Source organism: Sapajus apella, unplaced genomic scaffold, assembly GCF_009761245.1.
Source record: "Sapajus apella isolate SASKATOON/1434 unplaced genomic scaffold, GSC_monkey_1.0 scaffold15, whole genome shotgun sequence".
Taxonomy (NCBI): Eukaryota; Metazoa; Chordata; class Mammalia; order Primates; family Cebidae; genus Sapajus; species Sapajus apella.
The window spans coordinates 2,551,549-2,574,078 of NW_022436955.1; the positions used below are offsets into that span (position 1 = coordinate 2,551,549).

Sequence of the window (22,530 nt, forward strand, 5' to 3'; positions counted from 1 at the left end):
TGGTGCAATCTCGGCTCACTGCAACCTCTGACTCCCTGGTTCAGGAGATTCTCTTGCCTCAGCCTCCCAAGTAACTGGGATTACAGGCACATGCCACCACGCCCAGCTAATTTTTATATTTTTAGAAGAGATGGGGTTTCACCATGTTGGCCAGGCTGGTCTCAATTTCCTGACCTCGTGATCTGCCGGCCTCAGCCTCCCAAAGTGCTGGGATTACAGGCGTGAGCCACCCCACCTGGCCACATGTTTTAAGAGCAAATACTAGGCTGGGCACAGGCTCACATCTGAAATTTCAGCATGTGGGGAGGCCGAAGTGGGTGGATCACTTGAGGTCAGGAGTTCGAGATCAGCCTGACCAATATGGTGAAACCCGGGCACTACTAAAAATACAAAAATTAGTGAGGTGGTGGCGCTGGTCTATAATCCCAGCTACTTGGGAGGCAGAGGTTGCAGTGAGCTGAGATCACGCCACTGCACTCCAGCCTGGGCGACAGAGCGAGACTCCGTCTCAAAAAAAAAAAAGAAGACCAAATACTGTAATGGCATCCCCCGAGCCAGACAGGCCAGTCTTGCAGACGAAGGCCTGGGGGCCCGGGTGGGCTGCGCTTGGGGACAGACAAGAGGGACAGTGCGTTTAGTTCCCGTGCTCCCGCCCCAGCCCTGGATTGCGCTGTCCTTCTCCGCCCGGGCGTCCCCGCTGCAGCAGGCCTCAACCCCGCCCTCCCTCCCTAGGCCTCCTGCTCCACGACGTGACCATGGCTGGACTGCAGGAGCTGCGATTCCCCGAGGAGAAGCCGCTGCTGCGGGGCCAGGACGCCACCGAGCTGGTGAGTCAGAGTCGCGCCTTTGAGGTCCTGGGGCCGAGCGCGCCACCTTGTGGCCAAGAGGGAGACCGCGCGCCTTCCCTGCAGGCGACCCTCCCCAGGGCCAGCCACTCCGAGAAGCCTTGTGCCTGCCTGGGGACAGTTCTGGGCGGCCTGAGTGCCACCGAGACCCAGCCAGCCTTAAGGTGGCTTCAGCCATCTTTGGGGCTGGAGGTGCTGCAGGAGACTTATCCCCCTTTAATGAGAGAAAACCAAGGCGCAGAGAGGTGTACCCAGTTGGCCAAGGTCACACAGCTAGTGGGGAATGAGGCAGTATCAACCCGTTTCTGGACAGCGCAGGAGCACTGAGCAGTGCTGGCCCCAGCAGGGCACGGTGCTCCCCATCTGTGCGCTCCTTATCTGCCTCCCAAGCCTCTGCGGCACCCAGGCAGGTCTACCTAACACTGCCACACCCCCGGCAGTGGGACGGACGCGTCACAGGTTATGATTTTGTCCCAAAGACCCCCCCCATCAGGGGACAAGGCGTTAGAGGCCAGAGTGACTTTCATGCCACCCTTTTTTTTTGTGACCATACCCTGTCCACCTTCCCTTTCCCTCCCTCCCAGAGTCATCATACTAGTGACTGTGACACAAACCACTTTGCAAAAAGTGTGGTTCCCTGCTTGCTGGATTCTGAGGCATCAGGGCTGGGGTCCCTGCAAGTTATGTTGCCCGGGCCCCCCTCCTTTTACAGAAGGGGAGGTCAGGAGCCCAGCCCCTCAAATCTGCAGGGCTTGTTCTCTGCCCTATCCTGCCTCCCCAGCCTCCCATCACAAGGAGGGGAACCCAGGAGCCACTGAGCAGCCAGGACTGGAACTGCGCAGCCATCCAGGGCTCCAGGGGTCCAACCACATGAGGTTGCAGTCCTGCCCCCAAGAAGGGTACAGGGTATCTTACAGACCGAACCTTGAGTGAACTGATAAGACCCGACATACCCGAGGGCAGACATCGGGGTGGGTTGGTGACTGCATGTTTTTCAAACCCTTTATTCTAAGTTTAGTTGCTCCCTGGTCTAAGCCTCCATCAGCTGCCGCCCTGGGATGCTTGCAGGAGCCTGGTCTTTTTGCTTCTGCCTTTGCTCTGTACCCTTTTAAAATAAACCATGGGCCGGGCATGGTGGCTCACACCTGTAAGGCCAGCACTTTGGAAGGCTGAAGCGGGCAGATCAGAAGTTCAAGACCAGCCTGGTCAACATGGTGAAAGCCCGCCTCTACTAAAAATACAAAAATGAGCCAGGCGTGATGGTGAGCACCTGTAATCCCAGCTACTTGGGAGGCTGAGATGGGAGAATCACTTGAAGCCAGGAAGTTCAACCCCAAGATTGCACCACTGCACTCCAGCCTAGGCAACAGAGCAAGACTCTGTCTCAAAACATAAATTAAATTAAAAATAAGCCATGTCTCTTATCTGCTTAATGAGACATCTCAGTCAGAGATGGGACCCAGGATGCGATCCGCACCAGCTCCCCAGCCTGTCTCCCACGCCTGTGCCCTGCTGACTTCTCTCTAACCTCCTTGAACGTGCCCATCAGATTCCCAGCGTATCTACCTAGGGTATACTAGCCCAGAAATTCACGGGGCTGGCTCCACTCCTTGTTTTATTCAGGCCTCTGCTCAAATGCTCCCTCCTCAGAGAGGCCCTCTCTAACCCCTGGGTCTAGTATTGAAACCCCAACACATCTGGCCCTGGCTCTGTCACTTAGCCTGGCTGCCCTGCTCCACAGGTTCCCAGGGCAGAGATCTGTTCTGTTTTGCACCCCAGGTCTCCCCAGTACCCCACACAGCATACACTGGGCTCTCAGTAAAAACGTGGGCTAAGTGGAAGCCACAGATGGTGATTCAGAACTTTCTAAAAAGTCCCTCCTCCCCACTCTTGCCTGTGTCTTTCTTTCTTTCTTTTATTTTTCTTCTTTTTTTTCTTTTCTTTTTCTTCTGAAACAGGGTCTCACTGTGTCACCCAGGCTGGAGTGCTGGAGTGCCATCATGGCCCACTACAGCCTCAGCTTCCTGGGCTCAAGTGATCCTCCTGCCTCAGCCTCCCAAGTAGCTGGGATCACAGGCATGTGCCACCACGCCTGGCCAATTTTTTCATTTTGTAGAAATGAATCTTCCTCTGTTGCCCAGGCTGGTCTTGAACATCTGGGTGCAAGTGACCCTCCCACCTCAGCCTTCCTCAGTGCTGCGATTAGCGGCCTGAGCCACTGTGTCTGCCTACCAGTCTGTCTTTTGAGGCATGAAAATAGAGCCCTCCTGTGAGGTTTTGATAGGGCAGATGGTGGCCCTCGGGGACCCCTGCATCCCATCCCAAGTGCTGAAGTGTGTGGGTTGCAGGACAGCCGCACGGAGGTGCTGCCTGCTGGTACGGGGTGATAACTTCCATGCCTGTCTCTTCCACTGCCCACCTCAACTGGGTACCCTTCTCTGCCTAGCCTGGCCCAGCCCTCACAGCCCCTCCCTCCCTGACTCAGTGGGCACACTCCTGCCTGCTCATGCCCACTAGGCAGCCTGGCCCTACTGCAGGTGGTGTCTCTCTCTCTCCATCTGTCACCAGGACCAGAGTGAGTCTGCCACCATGCCATCCTCACCCCTGCATGAGGGCCTCCGTCTCAGTTCCTGGGGAGGCTTCTTTCCTCCTTCACTAGTCACTAGTCAGCATGGGCCCTGTGCTTTGAGCCTGGGCACATCTGCTTTTTTCCAAAGGTACCTTAAAAGCCCTATCTCTGCTGGGCATGTTTGCTCATGCCTGTAATCCCAGCATTTTGGGAGGACAAGATGAGTGGGTCACCTGAGATCCGGAATTCAAGACCAGCCTGGCCAACATGGGGAAACCCCATCTCTACTAAAATTACAAAAATTAGCTGGGCATGATGGTGTGCACCTGTAATCCCAGATGTTTGGGAGGCTGAGGCAGGAGAATCGCTTGAACCTGGGAACTTATCACTTGCAGTGAGCCGAGATCGCACCACTGCACTCCAGCGTGGGAGACAGTAACTCACGCCTGCAATCCCAGCACTTTTGGAGGCTGAGGTGGGCGGATCACTTGAGGTCAGGAGTTCAAGACCAGCCTGGCCAACATGGTGAAACCCTGTCTCTACTAAAAATACAAAATTAGCCAGATGTGGTGGCATGCATCTGTAATCCCAGCTACTCAGGAGGCTGAGGCAGGTGAATTGCTTGAACCCGGGAGACAGAGGTTGCAGTGAGCCGAGATCATGCCCTTGCACACTAGCCTGGGTGACAGAGTAAGACTCTGTCTCAGAAAAAAAAAAAAAAGCCCCACTCCACACCTGCTGGATGCTGCAGCGTGGCGCCCCCCATGCAGTCCTACCCAGCTCTCTGCCCTCAAGAGCTAGTCTGACTCTCTGAGGCTGTGACTCTCACAGACAGATTCTTCTTTTCCAGCTGCAGTGCTGAAAGCATCCATTCTTGTCACTTTTTTTTTTTTTTGACACAGAGTTTTGCCCTTGTTGCCCAGGCTGGAGTGCAGTGGTGCGATCTTGGCTCACCGCAACCTCTGCCTCCCAGGTTCAAGTGATTCTCCTGCCTCAGCCTCCTAAGTAGCTGGGATTACAGGCATGTGCTAACATGCCTGGCTAATTTTCTAATTTTAGTAGAGACGGGGTTTCTCCATGTTGGTCAGGCTGGTCTCAAACTCCTGACCTCAGGTGATCCACCCACCTCGGCCTCCCAAAGTGCAGGGATTACAGGCGTGAGCCATCGCCCCCAGCCCCATTCTTTTCACTTTTTATTTTTTATTTTTGTTTAGAGACAAGTCTGGATCTGGCACCCAGGCTAGAGTGCAGTGGTGTGACCACAGCAGCCTCTGCCCTCTGGGTTCAAGCGATCCTCCTACTTCAGCCTCCTGAGTAGCTGGGACTACAGGCTTTCATCACCATGCCTGGCTAACTTCTATTTTGTAGAAATGGGGGATCTTGCTGTATTGCCCAGACTGGTCTTGAACTCCTGGCCTCAGGCAGTTCTCCCACCTCAGCCTCCCAAGTAGCCACTTACAATCGTGAGCCACTTCACTGGGCATCCTTTTCACTTTTTAAATGTTCTTCAGTTTTCCAGGTGCAAATTCTTTCAGTCCAGTGGGAAGTGAGTATTTCCACACATTTACTCACATCCTGCCCACCCGCCACTGGAGCCTGGCTTGCCTTTGGAGATTCCAGTGCCTGGCTTGTCTGTGGAAGAACTGCTACTGGGTCCCTCTGTGCCTGTGTCCCCATCCCGCCTCCCACACGCCACTCCTGGGCCTTTCTGCCTCCCTCAGCTGGGCCCGCCCTGCCACTTGCTCTCCTTTGAGTGCTCACCCAGTTCCCATGGGACTTCAGGGCCTCTGCATTGGCTTCTCTTCTCCCTGATTTTCTTGGCTTTTGGGTCCTTCCCCTCCCACACCCTTCATCTCCTGAGGCCCCCAGACCCAGAGAGCATACAGCACACCCTGCCATTATCTGTCCCGGTGTGTGTATGTGGGTGTGGGTGTGTGTGTATGTGTGTGAAAGAGAGAGAGAGAGAGACTCACTCTGTCACCCAGGCTGGAGTGCAGTGCCACAATCTTAGCTCATTGCAGCCTGGACCTCCTGGGCTCAAGTGATCCTCTTGCCTTGGCCTCCCAAACTGCTGGGATTACAGGTGTGAGTGACCACACCCAGCCTTCATTTTTGTTAGATTTTGCTTGTAACAAAACTGCCTCCTCCTTCCTTCTCTGAAATAATCACCTTCTTAAGGTCCCGAGAATAAAAATCTCCCCTGTCTTCTCCTCAGGCCCCTTGTGCAAGGTCTTTGAGTGAGAGGGTCCATCCATCATCAGCATTAGTACCAGGCCCTTGTCCTCCGCCTCCAGCCCCATCCCTTCCCTCCTTTCCTCCCCCTCCTCCTGGCAGAAGCCCCCACAGGCCTTGAACAAATCTGCAGAAGACGCCTGGGCGGGTGCGGCCATTCTCTGTGTGACAGTTGCAGGCAGCCCAAAGCCTGGCTTTCCTCTTCGGACGTGGGGAACCCCCAGTGCCCTCTGATTTTCTGCACCACCTGGCCTGCTGGAATGCAGGTGGCTGAACTCTTTCTGTTTTGGGAAAAACGGCAGAAATACTGGTCCCCACTCCTGTGATTTGAGGTCATTTTCCTCCTTGTACTTTCCTAGCTGACTGCTTCCCTCATCTGCTGTGGCATCCTGTTTCTCATGTGACTGTCTCGGTCATCTGTGTGTTTTTTTTTTTTTTTTTTTTTTGAGTCTTGCTCTGTCACCCAAGCTGGAGTGCAGTGGTGCAGTCTTGGCTCACTGCAACCTCTGCCTCCTGGGTTCAAGTGATTCTCCTGCCTCAGTCTCCCGAGCAGCAGGGATTACAGGCACCTGCCACCACGGCCAGCTAATTTTTGTATTTTTAATAGAGACGGGGTACGGGGTTTTACCATGTTGGCCACGCTGGTCTCAAACTCCTGACCTCAGGTGATCTGACCACCTTGGCCTCCCAAAGTGCTGGGATTACAGGCATGAGCCACCGTGCCTGGCCAATCCACATATTTATTCCTCAGGAGTGCTGGGATACACAGGGCAGAACAGTGGGCAACACAGAGCTTCTCTAATCCTCACAACACTGAGGTTCAGAGGCTGAGTGACTGCCCGGGAGTTCACAGCCCGGCAGAGAGGGGCAGGCAGAGAGGTCTCTAGGCATACACAGGGGAAGGCAAGGCAGGACCTGTCAGTTCTACTTTACCTGGATGTGTGCTGGTCCCTGATCAGTTTCCTTCCCCAGGCCCGAAAGTGGCCCGAGTCTGAGCTGGCCGGGTGCCTTGTACAGATGGAGAGACGGGGACCCAAAGGGGGTGAGTCGCGCAGCTAGAGCCAGGCCCCCGCAGAGTGTCTGCGGGCCCCTCTGCCTCTGGGAGAGCCTGGCAACTCAGCCACGGGGTTCCAGCCCCCGCTCCTCCCCTGGCCATCTGTGCAGCCTCGTAACCTGTGGGCGCATTTTGAGCCTCACCCCTCATTGGTGAAGCCTGATTGTTTATCCAGATCTGTGGGTGTCTGGGGAGCCCCTTCCGTGCCAGCTTCATACTGAGAGCACAGCCAGACGTGGTCCCGCCTTCGTGGCGCCTGCAGTCCGGTGGGCAGAACGGGCACTAGCCAGACTCACATGGTTTACTGTGAAGTGAGCCCTAGTGAGCTGAGGTGCCGAGCAGCCAGGCCTGGAGACATGGGAGCAGCCACCACCGTACCTTTGTGCGGGTTGGAAAAGGCCCCTCTTTCCTCCTCGCTGGGTGGGCCTCAGCTTCCCCATCCCTACAGCAGGCATGACAGTCACGCCCCCCCTTTCCTCCACCCTTATGCCCTGATGGTCAGACCATGGAAAACATCTGTGGGAGCAGGAGGGCAAAGTGACCAACAGCAAGGATTTGCAGTGGGAGATTCCAGCACTTCCTAGCCCTGTGACTCAGCCTCTCAAGCCGCACCCTCATGACCTGTGAGATGGAAAGCCTCATATCCTTGATGAATAGGTTCATAGGCTCCTCTACCAAGCACTTGGCAGCCAGTACCTGGCACTTTGGCGAGCCCTTGGTCACTTTCATTAACATTAAGACAGAGTGGTGGGCTGGGCTCGGTGTTTCATGCCTGTAATTCCACCACTTTCGGAGGCCAAGGCAAGAGGATCATTTGAACCCAGGAGTTGGAGGATGCAGTGAGCTGTGATTGCGCCACTGCACTCCAGCCTGGGTGATAGAGTGAGACTCTGACTCTTAAGAAAAAGACAGGCTAGGGGAACAGAAACTGAGTCTGCTAAGGCCCTATGGGCCCCCCAGACCAGCCAGAGACTAACTTGCCACCCCCTCTGTTTGCCTTTCCCTAGGAGAGCTCTGACGCCTTCCTCTTGGCTGCAGACACAGACTGGAAGGTAGGTCAAGGCTCAGACCCCCGAGATGTGGGACTGACAGCTGGCCGGCCCCTGGCCTCATCTGGCCAGGTCCCAGAGGAGGGTCACAGCCCTCTGTGTGCCCCCAGCCTGTAGCAGTCGCCAGGACCACCCCCAGGGCTCACAGCGGCCCTGCCTGCCCCCTGCCTAACAGAGAGATGCTGAGACTGGAGATGAACTGACCCTTCTGTGAGCAGCAGGGAAGAGAGGGTGTCTCTGGGGGGAGTGAGGATGGACAAGGGAGTGATGGATGTTGTCATCTGAATCAGCATTTTCCTCCAATGAAAGGCAGGTTGACTTTAAAATAGCTCCCGTTTCCATGACAGCTGTTGCCAGGACAACCCTGTCCTCTTTAGTGGATGCCAGGTTCTCCGTGAAAACTGAAAGCGCCCTTTGTTTTTATTCCTCCGAGTGATGATATTGCTTACTCGGCCAGTCATTTCTCCCCTCTGAGTCCCATAGTGACCACTGATTTCTGGGTCTCGGAAAATGTCTGACAGCAGACACGAGGGAGCCCAGCTGGGTTCTGAGGCCCCACTGGCCATCCCCGCATGCCAAACCAGTTTAGACCCTTCCTCCTGGCAAGGTGGAACCAGCCCCCAGGCCACTGTCCTTGCCTGGACCTGACCTGGTTTTGGGTCAGCCTCCAAGCCCCGTGACAGCACCAGCCGCGTGGTCTGGACGCAGGGTGACACAGAGGCGGGGCTGCCCATCGGCTCCTCCCCCCAGCGGGAGCAATGTGAGGTTCAGTGTGAGAATCTGGGCCTGTGTGCTCGTCCCTGTCCCTCGGTCACGCGCCACTCCAAGGACAAGAGGGGAGGCTTCAGGGCAGCCAGTGTAGGTGTGCTCAGATCCCCCGGGAGTGCTATCTCCAAGCACAAAGGGCTCTGGAGCTGGGAGGAGAGGCTGGGGTTCTGGCAGTGGGGAATGAGTGAGAGCCCAGGAAAAGGGATGGGAAGGAAGTAGCCGGGAGCCGGCCCAGGCTGACGGACGGAGATCAGAGCGGGATCACCAGGGGATTTTCCTTGACCCCCATGCTACAGATGAGGATGGCCTATGCAGGCAAACGGGCCCTGGAGGAAGGGGTTGGCCAAGTAAAATCCCATTGCAGCCAGCCAGTGCCTCAACACACTGGTCCCATGGTGTGGGAGGCCAATGCTGACAGTGCTGATGCCAGCCCCAGCACACAGGCCCAAGACGTGGGGAATGGGCAGAGGGGAATCCTAGTCGTGGAGGAGACCCCGCCACGCCTCTGGGTACCCAGCTGCTGCTGTGAAGCTGCCTCTGCCCACTGAGCCCTCTGAGCTGCAGCCCTGGAGTTGGGGGCCCAGACTGTGTGGGACCCCGGTTCCCAGAATCCTCTACTTGGTAAAAGGCAGGTTGTATTCAAAGTCACCTTCCTGTCCACTCTTGTCACGCCACACGGAGGCAGCGTTTCTTTTGTTTTTTGTTTTAGAAAAGCGGCCACAAGAATGGATGGCTGTTATCTGGACCAAGGCCTGGCAGGGATTTTACCCCTTGCTCACCATGGCAGGTGTTGTCACTGTCCCCTGCCTTAGTGGGGACAGCCAGTGGGGGAGACAGCATGGCAGAGGGACTAATATGAGCCAGACAGACCTAGGTCCTGGCCCCGCCCCTTCCACGCACGTGACCTCAAGCCCAAGTCACTCCACTCGGCCACCCCATTTTCATGGAGACAGGCAGAACGGACATCCCGAGTGTGTCTAAGGCGATGGTGCCCATGGGCCCCTCACACGGATACTCGGCTGACCGTGACAAGTGGCCACCAGAGCATGGAGTCGGTGCCAAACTGCCTGAGTGTGGTTCCTGGCTCCGTGCCCACTAGCTGTGTGACATTGGGCATGTTACCAGACCTCTCTGTGCCTTACTTGCCTCATTGTAAAGAGAGCATTAAGAGGATAAAATGAGTGCTTGCCCCAGCAGCACAGACCAAAATTGGAAGATACAGAGAAGATGAGTATGACCTCCGCACAAGAATGACCCACAGATTTGTGACGCCTTCCATGCTTAAAATAAAAAAATATTTTCTAAAAAGAGGATAAAGGCTTGGCATGGTGACTTATGCCTGTAATCCCAGCTACTTGGGAGGCTGATGCAGGAAAATGGCTTGAACCTGGGAGGTGGAGGCTGCAGTGAGCAGAGACTGCACCTGGGCAACAGCAAGACCCTGCCTCAAAAAAAAAAAGGGGGGGGATAAAGTGAGATAATGGGCATAAAAGGCTTGAAGAAAGCCTGGCACATGGGAACATTTGAACATAAGTGCTCGCCACTCTTGATTCTGAGACCGCAGGCCCACCCAGGGTGCTGAGCTGCTAGTAACCACCGCTGTGGACCAGCCAAGTGAGGAAACTGCCCGATCTCCCCGTGCCTCAGTTTCCTCATCCCTTTTCACAAATCTATAAGGATTATGTGTATTATCCTTGCAAATGCCTGTGCAGTAGGCACTGCTGTTTCTCCCATTTACATATGGAGGCTCAGAAAGGTTGACTGACTTGCCCAAGGTCACACAGCAAAGAAGTGGCAAAGCAATGAGTGGCACCAGGGTTTGGCTGGCAAGACCTGAGCCTACCTTTTCTGGCCACTATAACTACAACCACCAGAAAAGGGGCCAACAGTTTGGAGAGGCACACAGACTGCCCCATTTCTCCCCTGCCAGGACCTGGGCAAGGTTGGGGTCAGATCGGGAATGATTTATGCAGTTTTTTTCTGATTCTCACAGCAACTTGGTGAGAAAGGCACAGTCCCTGCTTTACACTTAGAAGCCCTGAGGCACAGAGAGTTTTAAAAAAATCTTGCCCCAGGTCACCCAGCTGGTAGGGGGCCAGGAGGGACGTAAACCCAGATCTGTGGGTTCGTAGGTGGGGAGCTGAGCAGTCATGGAGGCTGTGGCTTGGAATGGGCAGTGTCGCAGTTTAGCTTGTCACCTAGATCCGGAGGTGAAGAGAGGTCACTCAGGAGTCAGAAGTTGGAGTGGGGATAGGATTTGGTGAGGCCTTGGGGGCATGGGAAGGCTTTGTGGGCAGAGCAGAGGGCAGAGCTGGGCCTCAGTTTTCCAAGCCTCTTCCTATGCCACAGTGGCTGCAAGAATGGGGAGCATGGCCAGGGGGTGAGGGGCTAGGGGGACTCCCCATTCCACTTCTCTGCTACACTAGGGAGCACAGGGCCTGTCGGTCTGCCCTGGGCCTCCAGAGTGAGAGGTGAGAGATGGAGTAGGTACCCCCAGGCAGACGACTTGGCCATGAATAGTGTATATAGCAGGTGTTGACCAGGTCACCAGGTACCCAGAGATGAGGAGATGACCACCTCCTCCAGTGTTAGCCAGCCAGCGTGCAGGGCTGTCAGCGTGGGTGGGGGTGAGTGGCATGTTCCTTCAACATGGCACAATGGGAGCACGGGCACGCAGCACCCCCTTCTCTATCTGGCTCCTGCTCTCCCAGCCGTGGGCCCCCTCCTCTGCTCCCCTCCCACGCCTGTTTCCTCTCTCCCTGTATGCTGCTTGGCCTGCCTTCTCGTCTGCTCACTCCACCTGCAGGCCTCGGGCGAGCTCCAGATCCTTGCTGCTCAGGAGGACAGGGCACAGAGCCTGAGCTGGCCCTAGTGCCCTGCTCCCCAGAGACCTGAAAGCCAAGCCCCAAACTGGTTGCCTGCAGGCATAAGGGCTGGGTGGGTCTACAAGAGGTGGGTGTGTCAATGTTGGCAAGCCGCCTCCTATCCCGCTTCCTCTCCCTAGTGGCCTCAAGCCCCTGATAGCAGGATGAGGGTGAGGAGGGCAGAGCTGGTGTTTGCCCGGCCATATCCCTGGCCCTGCCATCTGCCCAGGGCCCCTGGCCCCCAAACTCTACTTTCAGGACTGTGGGGAAGCCCCCTGCCTCTGTGTGGGCAAGGTGGGAGCTCCCCAGGGGGAGAAAATCCTTGGTGGGTAGAGAAGGAGCAGCCCCTTGAAGCAGGGTGATAATCCAGATTGCCCCAAAAAGCAGCAGCTCCCCAGGCCTCCTCAAGGTTAAGCGATGGGGCCTTCCTGATGGAGAGGCTGGGCCTGGGGGTCTGGTCCCCAAGATGCTGGGCTTGGGGCTCTACCAGGCCCTCCGTATTCCCCAAGGTGTGGGTCAAGGTCTCTGCCTGTCTGGGCGGTGCCTGTGCACCGTGCCCTGCCCCACGTTGGTGAGCTGTGCATGTCCGTGAGGCCCCTGTGTGCACCTGACACGGGTGGGTGTGTGCGTGTGGCCTCGGGTCCTGTATTCTGAGGATCCCATGTGAGGTGCAGCTGTTGGCTGCGCCTGTGTGTTGGGGGCAGATGCAGGGGCTGGGGACCAGCAAGGATGATGTGTGGCTGGGGTGGGAGGAGCAGTGGCAGGGCTGGGGCCAGGAGGACCTCAGAAGCCAATTGGAGCCAGGCTTGTCTCCCAGCAACCAATCTGGGAGCCGCGGCTCCCGGTAAGCGAGTGGCTGCTCAGAAATCCTGCGGGGAGGAGGGGCCGGCTAGGCTGGGCTGGGATCCTGGTATAAATGGCCCAGGAGTTGTGCCCCATCACAGAGCCGACCGTCTCCCACTCGAGCTGCCCCCTCCCTCTGGACCCGAGTGACTCAGGCCTTTGTTTGTCCTTCCCCGTCGAGGCGGGTTCCCTCCCTCGGCAAGATGCCGGAGTGCTGGGATGGGGTGAGTGAGGGCTCTGCGGGCCGCGAGGTGGGCCGGGAGGATGGGGCATCCTTATGACCCACCGCAGGGAGCAAGCGCCCCCCCTCAGGCCACATCTGGTGGCAGCCCTGCCTTCATTCGCCTCACCCTGGGATCATTGAGACACAGTCAGAGGGCTGCAGGGTCCCTGGTGCCCCTGTTTGCAGGAGCGGTTGGGGGCAGCTGCTAGTCAGAGCCCATGGCAGGGGCTGGGAGGAGCCTGTGGATGGGGGGTGGGTGACATCTCTGCAGGAAATGGAACGGGGAAGGCACGGTCTGACTTGGCTGCATTGCTCCTGTGGACCCGTGCGCCAGTGCCTGCACGTCCCACTGACCATGTGCCCTCTGGTGTGCGCTTGGATGGTGCCTGCCTGGGTGGTGCCTGGGGCCATCAGGCCGGGGGCGGGGGTGTCCTTGGTGCGCCCCCGAGGCTGTGCGCCCAGTGTGCGTGCGGGGTCTGTGCGTGCAGGGGCTGCCGTCCGAGTGGGCGGCCGTCTAGCTTGTTTGGAAGGCTGCGCCAGTGCCACGAGAAGGACAGGCAGCCTCTTCCTGAGGAGTCGCCTCCCAGTTCCCAGGGCTGTGCAGCGCCAGCCGGGCGGAGGCGAGGAGGTCTGGGCCACACCAGAATGGCAGCCTTCAGGCGGGGGTCCCTGCTGGGGAGGAGCAAGGAGGGGTTGCCTGCGTGCCTTATTTTGTAGGTGGGGGAAGGCAACGCTGGAGCCGTGAAGCTGGCAGGGCTAGGGGACCCCAGTTGGAGCCCAGGGCACCTCTTCTCGCCGGGGCATCAGGTACCCTGGCACCGTTCTTCCTCAGGAGGGAGCGGCAGGGGCAGACTTACTCCCACCCCCACCCCCGGGCCCCACACGCCTGCTGTGCCGGTTCCACAGACCAGGGGTCACCCCGCACGCACAGAGGCGACGACGTCAGCGCCTGCCCGCCCCTGCAGACCCTGTCCCCTGAATTATTGATGCGGCGGACAGGCCGAACCACAGCACCAACACCACCAGCTCCCACACAGGCGCAAAGCCCGGCTCGGAGCCCCCCTTCCCTGCAGTGCTCAAGGTCACAGGCGAGGGGAGACGGACAGGCCGAGAGGAGCCACCAGAGCCCCCTCCCAGGTTGCCGCAGTGCTTCCCGCCTGCGCCCACCTGGAGGCGGGGCCGGCTCTGACGTCACCCGGAGCCAATGGGAATGCGAGGCCCTGAGGGTTGGGGGCCTCAGAGGGCACCGCGCTGTGGCCCCCGGGGCGCTGTCCTTGCGCAGCGTTCCGAGGGACAGCGGGACGGGGTTGCTCGGCTTGGATCAGGCTGAACTGAGTCCTGAGCTCCCTGCAGAGGGTCAGAGGAGGCACTAGGGAGGTTGGCAGCAGGGTTCACCCAAGGTCACTGGGCTTCATAGGACAGGCAGCCCGGCGACGCCCAGGCCCAGCCCTTCCCATCCTGGGAGATGAGCCTTAGTAGGGCCGGCCCTGTGGCTGATCACATCACCTCGGGGGGATGGGGACCAGGGCTGAGGGGAGACAGTCGGGGCCTGCTCAGCAGAGGAGGGCAGACACCCCTCACGCCCCCACGCTTCGTGTCTGTGTTTGGAAGGCACTGCCCCGGGCGCTTGACTTCTGATCCCAGGAGGATAACTGTCCTTTATGCAGCAGAAAGCGCATTGCAGCTGTTTTGCAGCCCCACCCTCCAGAGCCCAGAGAACCCACAGGTGGCTGTGAAGGGGCTGGCTGGTCAGGAGCTCCCTCGGGTGGAAACTGATCTCCTCTGAACATACAGCCTCAGTGCACCACCCTGGCCCCGAGAGTGGCACCTGGCAGGGCTTGCTCTCCCTACTCAGGGGTTGACCTTGGGCCTGTCATTCCCCTTTCCCAGCCTCAATTTCCTCCTCTATGGCCTGGGTCCATGTGGGGAGTAAATGAGAGAAGTGTGGGCCAGCGGTCAGGGACTGGGAAGTGTCCCTGGATTTTATGCCTCCGAGGAAGGACAGACCTGGGATGGGAGGGGCTGTGTGGTCTGTCCCCTCAGCCCCGGTGTGGCCTCCTCACCCCCTGGGTGGTGCAATCAGCCACATGGCTCACCCTAAGGCTCATTACCTGGGCCCTCCTGGAGGCCAACAGGGAAATAAACAGGGGCCCCCAAGCCAAGCTGTGGCCCCCAGGGTGGATGGAGCCTTTGGCCACCAGGTTGGTGCCAGTTGTCACTCTGAACTGGAGACACAGGCCTGGACAGTGGTCCTCTGAGACCAGACCCACTAAGGCTGGTGCCTGAGCAGCTGTCTCCTGCTCCCTGTGTCTTCTTTCCCATTTGAAAGCAGGAACTTAACATTTGTTCTTAACCAAAGTGTCCTGATCTGCAAAACAGGCACTAGGCTTCCTGTCTCTTGGGAAACATGCAGGAAGCCTGGCACACAGTAGGTGCTCAGTTACTTGATGTTTCTTTCATGTCCTTGACCCAGCCCTACCTCCAACTCACTGGGCCACCACGTGGGTCCCAGGACTCCCCATGAGGCAGAGAGGATCTGTTTATTCAGCTCAGATGGCGCCTCTTGAAGTTTGCCCATCTGAGTGGCTAAGAATGCCCAGTTTGCCAGGAGACCAGTGAGGAGGGTATCCCCCCCAAGGCTCAGGGGTGCCTTAGCATAACAGCCCCCTTTTGAGGGCCTTTTCCAAGTGCTAAATGCTCTACAGACATCGACTTGTTTCATTCTCGTAAAGTCCCTGTGAGGTGGCTCTGGATGGAGAGGCTGAGGTACAGCAGAAGTGACATGACATGCTCAGAGTCACAAGTAAGGGGTAGAGCCAGGTCTTCCTGAGGAAGTAATGATCTTGAGCAGCAAAACCAAAGGTGTGAACTCAAGAGGATCCCACAGCAGGCTCTGCAGAAGGCCTCTAGAGGGGATGGGGACTGGGGTCTGACCGGGGCTTGTCTGAAGGGAGCCCCTGGGGATGCTGGGCTCAGGGAATGGCGTTCAAGGTGGAAGGAACCACATGTGTAAAAGTCTTAGGGTAGGGGCTGGGGGCGGAGTGGGGGTCGGGGCTAGGCTTGGCTGGCACCAGGTGTTTACTGAGGATTCCAGGCAGGACCGCTGAGGCCATTGCCCTGCAGCAGCAGGAAGCACCTGAGAGTTCTGAGTGTGAGAGGGACTTGGGCTGGGGAGGCAGACCTGTCCAGGGGAGGCTACTGCAAAATGGAGAAAAAGCCTCCCTGGACCCTCAAGGGCCGAGCTGCAAGGGAGTGGCTGGGCCAGGCAGTGGCGGCACAAACGTTGCTGGCTGGTTTGCAGAGAAGACCAGAGCTTCCCCACGCAGACCGGTTCACATTGTCTGTGTGCCGAACAGCCCCGAGAAGGGGCGTTCCATCCAGTCAGTTTTCTCTGGGGGCTTCTTGGGGTGGTGAGAACAGGATGCCCCTCGTAGATGCTCCACCGCAGGTCCCAGGTGGCGCCACCTCATTCCCCAGAGGAGCCAGGAGCGGGAGCTGCCTGGCATGTCCAGCACGGTCTCTCCCCTCCAGGAACATGACATCGAGACGCCCTACGGCCTTCTACACGTGGTGATCCGGGGCTCCCCCAAGGGGAACCGCCCAGCCATCCTCACCTACCACGATGTGGGCCTCAACCGTAAGTGCAGCCCAGCCTCCATCGCCCTCCTCTGTCCAATCAGCCAGAGCAGTGAGGCTCCCACCCTCCCCACAGGGCCCTTCCTCCCACTCACACCTAGTTCTGTCACCTTCGCCCTCCGGGCCTCCATTTCCCCGATGGACCCAAGGCTAACGCCTCTGCCTTGCCTGCCCTCATGGGGCCCGGCCTCCCTTCCAGTCCCCCAGCCCCTCTGCTCAGCCACAGTGGAGGTGTGTCTTTGCAGACAAGCTGTGCTTCAACACCTTCTTCAACTTCGAGGACATGCAGGAGATCACCAAGCACTTTGTGGTGTGTCACGTGGATGCCCCTGGACAGCAGGTGGGGGCGTCGCAGTTTCCTCAGGGGTAGGTACCCCGAGCCCCGTCTGCCTGTCCCCAGCTGTGCACCCCAGGCCACACCTGGGCCCTGACCTCCTGCTCTGCCTGCAGGTACCAGTTCCCCTCCATGGAGCAGCTGGCTGCCATGCTCCCCAGCGTGGTGCAGCACTTTGGGTGAGTCCCCGCTCAGCCCCTGCCCCTGTGCCAGGGCCCGGGGTCCTACCCCCACGGCAGAGCCACCTGGCTCCAGCTGAGGGCTCCAGGCTGTGGGCAGGGCCTTCTCTGGATGACAGGTGTGGGAAATGGCACCCCAGCCCTAGAGTAACCAGCCTGCTCTGCACCAGGTTCAAGTATGTGATTGGCATCGGAGTGGGCGCCGGAGCCTATGTGCTGGCCAAATTTGCAGTGAGTCTCCCCACGCCCCATTACCCCAAACACCAAGGCAGGGCAGGGATCTCCTGGTGGTGGGCAGTGGGGGGAACCCTTTAGCCTCGAGGAACTGTCCCTGCTCTTCTTCCTCCTCCTTCCACCTCCTCTTTATGTAGGAAACCTCTTCTCTTTTTCTCCAGGGAAATTAACTTAAAAAAAAAAAAGAGGTTCCTAGGGACAGGCATGGTGGCTCATGCCTGTAATCCCAGCACTTTGGGAGGCCAACGCGGGTGGATCCCCTGAGGTCAGCAGTTTAAGACCAGCCTGACCAACATGGAGAAACCTCGTCTCTACTAAAAATACAAAATTAGCTGGGCGTGGTGGCACATGCCTGTAACCCCAGCTACTCTGGAGGCTGAGGCAGGAGAATTGCTTGAACCTGGGAGGCAGAGGTTGCAGTAAGGCGAGATCGCGCCATTGCACTCCAGCCTGGGCAACAAGAGCAAACTGTCTCTCAAAAAAAAAAAACAAAACAAAACAAAAAAAACAGGCTCCTCTCTCCATATATTTTTCTCAAAAGGCTACAAACTGTAACTTGCGTAAACTATTATCCAAAGCCAGAATTTCCAATAGCAACAAACTGTACAACTAACTATTCTAGCCACTAAATAAGGATCATCCTTCACTAATTGCCATGGTATTTCAACATGAATAATTTTTTTAGCAGAAAGTTTTATTTGGAAACAGTGATAGAGATTCTAAATAAATCCAGGAACTGTGAAGGGCTGGGGTGGCAGGAGGATAGGCGGGGGCATCTGGACCTGGGTGTGCATGCACGGACCCAGCTGCTGATCAGTGGCACCTTGAAGACTTCACAGAGCGTTTCTGCTGTCTGCACCCGTCCCGGCCCCGCCCAGCCCTGTCTTCCCTCTTAATGCAGCTCATCTTCCCCGACCTGGTGGAGGGGCTGGTGCTGGTGAACATCGACCCCAACGGCAAAGGCTGGATAGACTGGGCTGCCACCAAGGTAGGTGTGTGACCGGGGGTGGGGTGGGTGCACCTAGGGTGGGGTGAGGGGCAGCACTCACGCTGGCGCCCTGCTCCCTGCAGCTCTCCGGCCTGACCAGCACTTTACCTGACACGGTGCTCTCTCACCTCTTCAGTCAGGTGAGGGGGTGGGGGCCTCTGCAGATTTGGGGCACCCTGGGATTTGCCCCTCCCAGCCCAGCAAGAGGAGGCAGACAGGTGTATTTGGCATCTGCCCTGGCTCACTCCAGATGGCAGCTCCGTGATGCTGCGGCATGTGAAAAACAAACATCCGCTCCCAAGGCCCCACCTCCTACCTGCCCACACCCTCTCTCCCCTGCCCTGCTGGGATGGGGCAAGGGCCACTCTGGCAGTGACATCTGCTGGCCCCCTCTGAGCCCGCATCCCTCTCTCTGCCCCTCTGCACGGCCCCACCTGTCCTCCTGGGCCTAGGAGGAGCTGGTGAACAACACAGAGTTGGTGCAGAGCTACCGGCAGCAGATTGGGAACGTGGTGAACCAGGCCAACCTGCAGCTCTTCTGGAATATGTACAACAGGTGCGGGTGGGGACAGCAGCCCTGGGACCCAGTACACCCCGGTGGAGGCCCTCGCACACTGCCCCCTGAGGGAGGCAGGCAGGCAGCACCCTTACCCCAGCTTGTAGATGAGCAGGGTATTGGGCCTCAGAGGAGGTCATTTCCTGCACAAGGTCATGCCCTGTGAGGGGCAGAAGAGAGCAGGGCTTCAGACTCCCTGCCTTGGGCTCTTCCACTTTTCCTCCTCTCCTGGGGCCTTCCTGAGCGGGAGTGTTGGGGGTGTCAGTGACATCCCTGACTCCAGTTACCCAGCCTTGATGTTGACGTCTGCAAATCGGGGAAGAGGTCGGGTGAGCCTGTGGTTTGCAAGCTATGCCCCTGGGAGCCTCTCTGCGGGCTGCCCTGCCCTGCACGGGGGTGGCCAGGCCCCCTCACTCACCTGTCTTCCTTTTCATTTTTCTATAAATATTAAGTACCTGCTGTGTGCGTGGTGCTAGGAAAACAATAGAGAATAAAGAGACCCAGAGCCTGCCATCCCATATGGTTCAGGAGACAGGCCAGTAGCAGAAACTCCCACAGCACAGGTGGCGGTGCCCATGGCTCTCAGGGGCATGGAGAGCAAAATCTGAGAGCCCACCTGGTATGCGTTGGAGAGTCCAAAACCCTGTGCCTAGGGGAGCCCCTGGTCCATTTATGCAGAGCAGGTCCACGCCTCCCTGCTTCACCAATGGCAGTGTTGGGCTTGGGATGACCAACATCTTGTCCTGGGGTGCCCACCTCTCCCTCTGCCCCTCTCCCATAGCCGCAGAGACCTGGACATCAACCGGCCTGGAACGGTACCCAATGCCAAGACGCTCCGGTGAGTGTCCCCTGGCCCTCTGGCCTTTCCCGGCCTTTGCCCCAATGACCCAGCCAGACAGCCCTTTTCCTCTGTATCTGCAGCTGCCCCGTGATGCTGGTGGTCGGGGATAACGCACCCGCTGAGGATGGGGTGGTGAGTGAGGGGCAGTGAGCTCACTGGGGGTGGGAGGTAGGGGTAAGGGGCTCACTGGCTCACTGGAACCAGGTATGCATGCGTACACACACACCACACACCTGAAGATCTGAGTCGAGGGTAAAACCAGGTACACGTGTACACACACACACGTCCTGAGTATGGGGTGGAACCAGCAGGGGCAATTCTTGACCCAGCCCTGAGGAGCCTCAAGGGCCAGCAGTGGATGGTGGGAGGGGCTGGCAGTGGGTGGTGGGAGGGGCCGGCAGTGGATGGTGGGCTTCTCCTCCACTTTCCCAGTCTTGCTACACATCACATCTGGCATAGCTCCCATCCTTCTGGTGGGGGAGACCTGGAAATGGGGAGAGCCAGGGCCAGGGCTGGGCCACCTGAAGCCCCCCTCTTCCCTCCCCAGCAGTGCAGCCCCAACCTGGTCCCTACCCACCTCAGGCCCAGGACCTATGATCTTTTTTCTAAAATGTGATCGAGTCATTGTAAATCATGAATGCATACAGCGGCTGGGTCCCCCTTTCCCCATCACCTGCGCCTGTAATGTTTGGGAGCTGTGTGTCATCTCTCCTGCTGGAACTCTGACAGCAGGAGGGCTGGGCTGGGGTGCCCCAACAGCACAGAGCTGCTGGGAAGCTGCAAGGTCCGAAAGTGCCCAGAACAGCCCATGTGCCCTGAAAATACCAGGCTTTCCCATGCTCACCGGGAGGGCCTGGAAGAGCAGGGGTGGGCTGGGCCAGCCCTCTCCACCCAGTCTCCCTCAGACCCGCAGCACCCCTCACCTCACTGCCAAGGGCTCCGGAGCTTTCCCAGGCCAGCCCAGCCCTTGCCTGACTCCCACTCCCAGCAGTTGTGAATGGCTCCAAGGGTCCCAGGCCCTTTAGGGGGCTGCTAAACTGGTCTTCAAGAACTTGGGGGGCCCTGTGAGAAGAAAGCCTGGGAGGAGCAGTCTCACAGGTGCTGGGTCTCCCTCTGTCTCCCTTACCCCCTCTCCTCCCCAGCTTGGGGCATCGAACCTGCCTTGGCCATGGGGGTGTGGAGGGGCAGGGGCTGTTGCTGAAGCTGGCTCCTTGTCCCCAGGTGGAGTGCAATTCCAAACTGGACCCGACCACCACAACCTTCCTGAAGGTGAGGCCCTCTTCCTCAGCCCTGGGCCAGCTTCCCTAGCATGGGCCCAACCTCAGAGAGGGGCTTGCCTGGGATCCCAGCCAGGTGGGAGCTTGTCCTGGAGTGAGGGCCCTGCTCAGGTCACCCCACTCTCTCCCTTGCAGATGGCGGACTCCGGAGGGCTGCCCCAGGTCACACAGGTGAGACTTCTGGCCCTCCTGCCCTTACATCTATGGGGATGGGGGAAGCTTCTACCCTCCCTGCTAATCCCAGGCAGCCAATAAAAGCATGTGCTTGTCCTGCCCTCCACAGCCAGGGAAGCTGACTGAAGCCTTCAAATACTTCCTGCAAGGCATGGGCTACAGTGAGTACACTTCCACCCCACCCCACCTAGAGACGGGCAGGCGGGCAGTGCTGGGGTGGGTGGTCCTGTTTGCAGGGCTGGCACATGGTGTCAGGTGGCACCAGGGAGCCTGCAGGCATAGGAGCTTTGTGTGACCTGGGCCCTGGATGCTGGGCCACACAGATGTCACCTGAGTTGCAAGTTGGGCATCCTAAGCTGTGCCCAGCTCCCTTTTGCCCTCAGGGAGGGCTTGGGGCACTGTTCTAATGGCAGTGCTGGGCCTACTGGGGAAGGGGCTCTTCTCTCCATGCTGGGGGTCCAGGGCCTGGGCCCAGGTCCTGCCAGGGAAGCCTGTCTAGGGGTTAAGCACACCCCCCTCACCCACCCCTGGGCTTGAGATCAGAGCTGGGCCTATGGCACCTGAGAAGGCCCTTTGAAACAACTGGTGGATGCACCCAGGGGTGTCACAGGAGTGGGCTTGGAGTCGGGGGCCTGGGTATTGCAAAAGCTGAAAGCAACACACACACACGCACGCACGTACGCACGCACACGTACGTCTCCTTGACCTCCCCTTTCCCTCCAAGACATACCTGTTGCTCCAGCTCCCCCACTGCCAGGAAGCAAACTTCCTCTCTTCAGTTTGTTTTCTGTTCCCCTCCAGATGTTCAGCCTCTGGAGCTGCTGTCTCCAGGGCAAACAAACAGGAGGGCAGCCTGTGAGAAGGCTGGCGAGGACACCCAGGAATAGAATGCTCTTTGGAGCAGGGCAGAGCTCTGGGGCCCACAGGGAGGCTCCGCAGAGGCTGGGATTGGGGCACAGCAAGCACTTGCAGGGTGATCGGAGGAAGCTTGTCAGGAGCTGAGATGCGTTCTCACCGGCCTGGGGAGAAGCTCCACCAGGCAGCCCTGAGTTGAGAGGAGTGCAGAGGGTGCAGGCCTCCCCCATTCTGTATGCAGGAGACTGAGGCCCAGCAGAATGGTGAGGGCATAAGCACCCCACCTGCTGTCAATGCTCCCTTGGGCCAGAGATCTTTCCGGGGAGCCACTGCTGAGTGGGTGGGCAGGAGTGGGCTTCCAGAGCCTATGACCCTGCCCCTAGCCTCTCTGTGCCTGTCCCTTGTCCTGTCTCTCTGGGTCATCTCGACGCCCTTGTCTCGGCGGACCATGCTCTTCACCATGTTGTGTCTCCCCCACCCCCGCCCCCCTCTCCGGCTCTGTCTTCTCTCTTAGTTGCGTACTTGAAGGACCGAAGGCTGAGTGGAGGAGCAGGTAGCCCCACGGCCCTTTCCCCTGATGCATGGATGCCCAGCCTCCCCTCCCTGCTCCTTCCTCCTGGCAGTGCTGCAGCCAGGCCGCATCTTGCTGTGGTTTGGAACCTTCTCGTGTCCTGTTCAACTCAGAAACCCCACAGATTCTTGCTCTTCTGCGCCCTGGGCCTGTAGATCAGCTGCGTTGCAGAGCAGTCTTGCTTCTAGGTTGTCATGAGCTTCGTGGCTTTCAGAGGTCTGGGGATTGGAAACAGACCCTCCTCAGAGGTAGAGCCCAGGCCTGGCCCTGCCTGAGCCACAGAGGTGGTCGGGAGCATTCAGGAGGGTAGAGTTGGCCTCCTGCAAGCCTTGCTTGGGAAAGTCCAAAGAAGAAGGGCAGAGTCGGAATTGAGGGCGGCGTGAGGCCACCCTCCGTGTCCTCCTTGACGGAAGCAGTCCTGCTTCTCCACCACATCCT

At 58.2% G+C, this 22,530-nt stretch overlaps 1 protein-coding gene and 1 non-coding gene across 13 annotated transcripts in view; both read left to right on the forward strand.

Annotated features, from left to right (window-relative positions):
* NDRG4 (NDRG family member 4) overlaps window positions 1-22,530 on the forward strand; it is a 48,815-nt gene that overhangs the window by 23,986 nt on the left and 2,299 nt on the right. For 3 of the 12 annotated variants that reach the window (XM_032284081.1, XM_032284077.1, XM_032284079.1), the window contains 16 exons: window positions 733-827; window positions 7,708-7,752; window positions 13,165-13,254; window positions 15,979-16,084; window positions 16,329-16,449; window positions 16,534-16,596; window positions 16,767-16,827; window positions 17,732-17,818; window positions 17,902-17,958; window positions 18,271-18,374; window positions 19,156-19,212; window positions 19,296-19,347; window positions 20,437-20,484; window positions 20,628-20,663; window positions 20,776-20,827; window positions 22,036-22,074. In XM_032284081.1, the coding sequence (XP_032139972.1) occupies window positions 756-827; window positions 7,708-7,752; window positions 13,165-13,254; window positions 15,979-16,084; window positions 16,329-16,449; window positions 16,534-16,596; window positions 16,767-16,827; window positions 17,732-17,818; window positions 17,902-17,958; window positions 18,271-18,374; window positions 19,156-19,212; window positions 19,296-19,347; window positions 20,437-20,484; window positions 20,628-20,663; window positions 20,776-20,827; window positions 22,036-22,074 (1,090 nt within the window). In that variant the 5' untranslated portion in view covers window positions 733-755. Of the gene's footprint in view, window positions 1-732; window positions 828-7,707; window positions 7,753-12,230; window positions 12,449-13,164; window positions 13,255-15,978; window positions 16,085-16,328; window positions 16,450-16,533; window positions 16,597-16,766; window positions 16,828-17,731; window positions 17,819-17,901; window positions 17,959-18,270; window positions 18,375-19,155; window positions 19,213-19,295; window positions 19,348-20,436; window positions 20,485-20,627; window positions 20,664-20,775; window positions 20,828-22,035; window positions 22,075-22,530 lie in introns of those variants that run through there. The other 9 variants (XM_032284084.1, XM_032284082.1, XM_032284086.1 and 6 more) reach the window with 7 other exon arrangements.
* LOC116555895 lies at window positions 9,699-9,802 on the forward strand. The gene has a single exon (XR_004270735.1). It is a non-coding gene; the product is annotated as a U6 spliceosomal RNA (small nuclear RNA).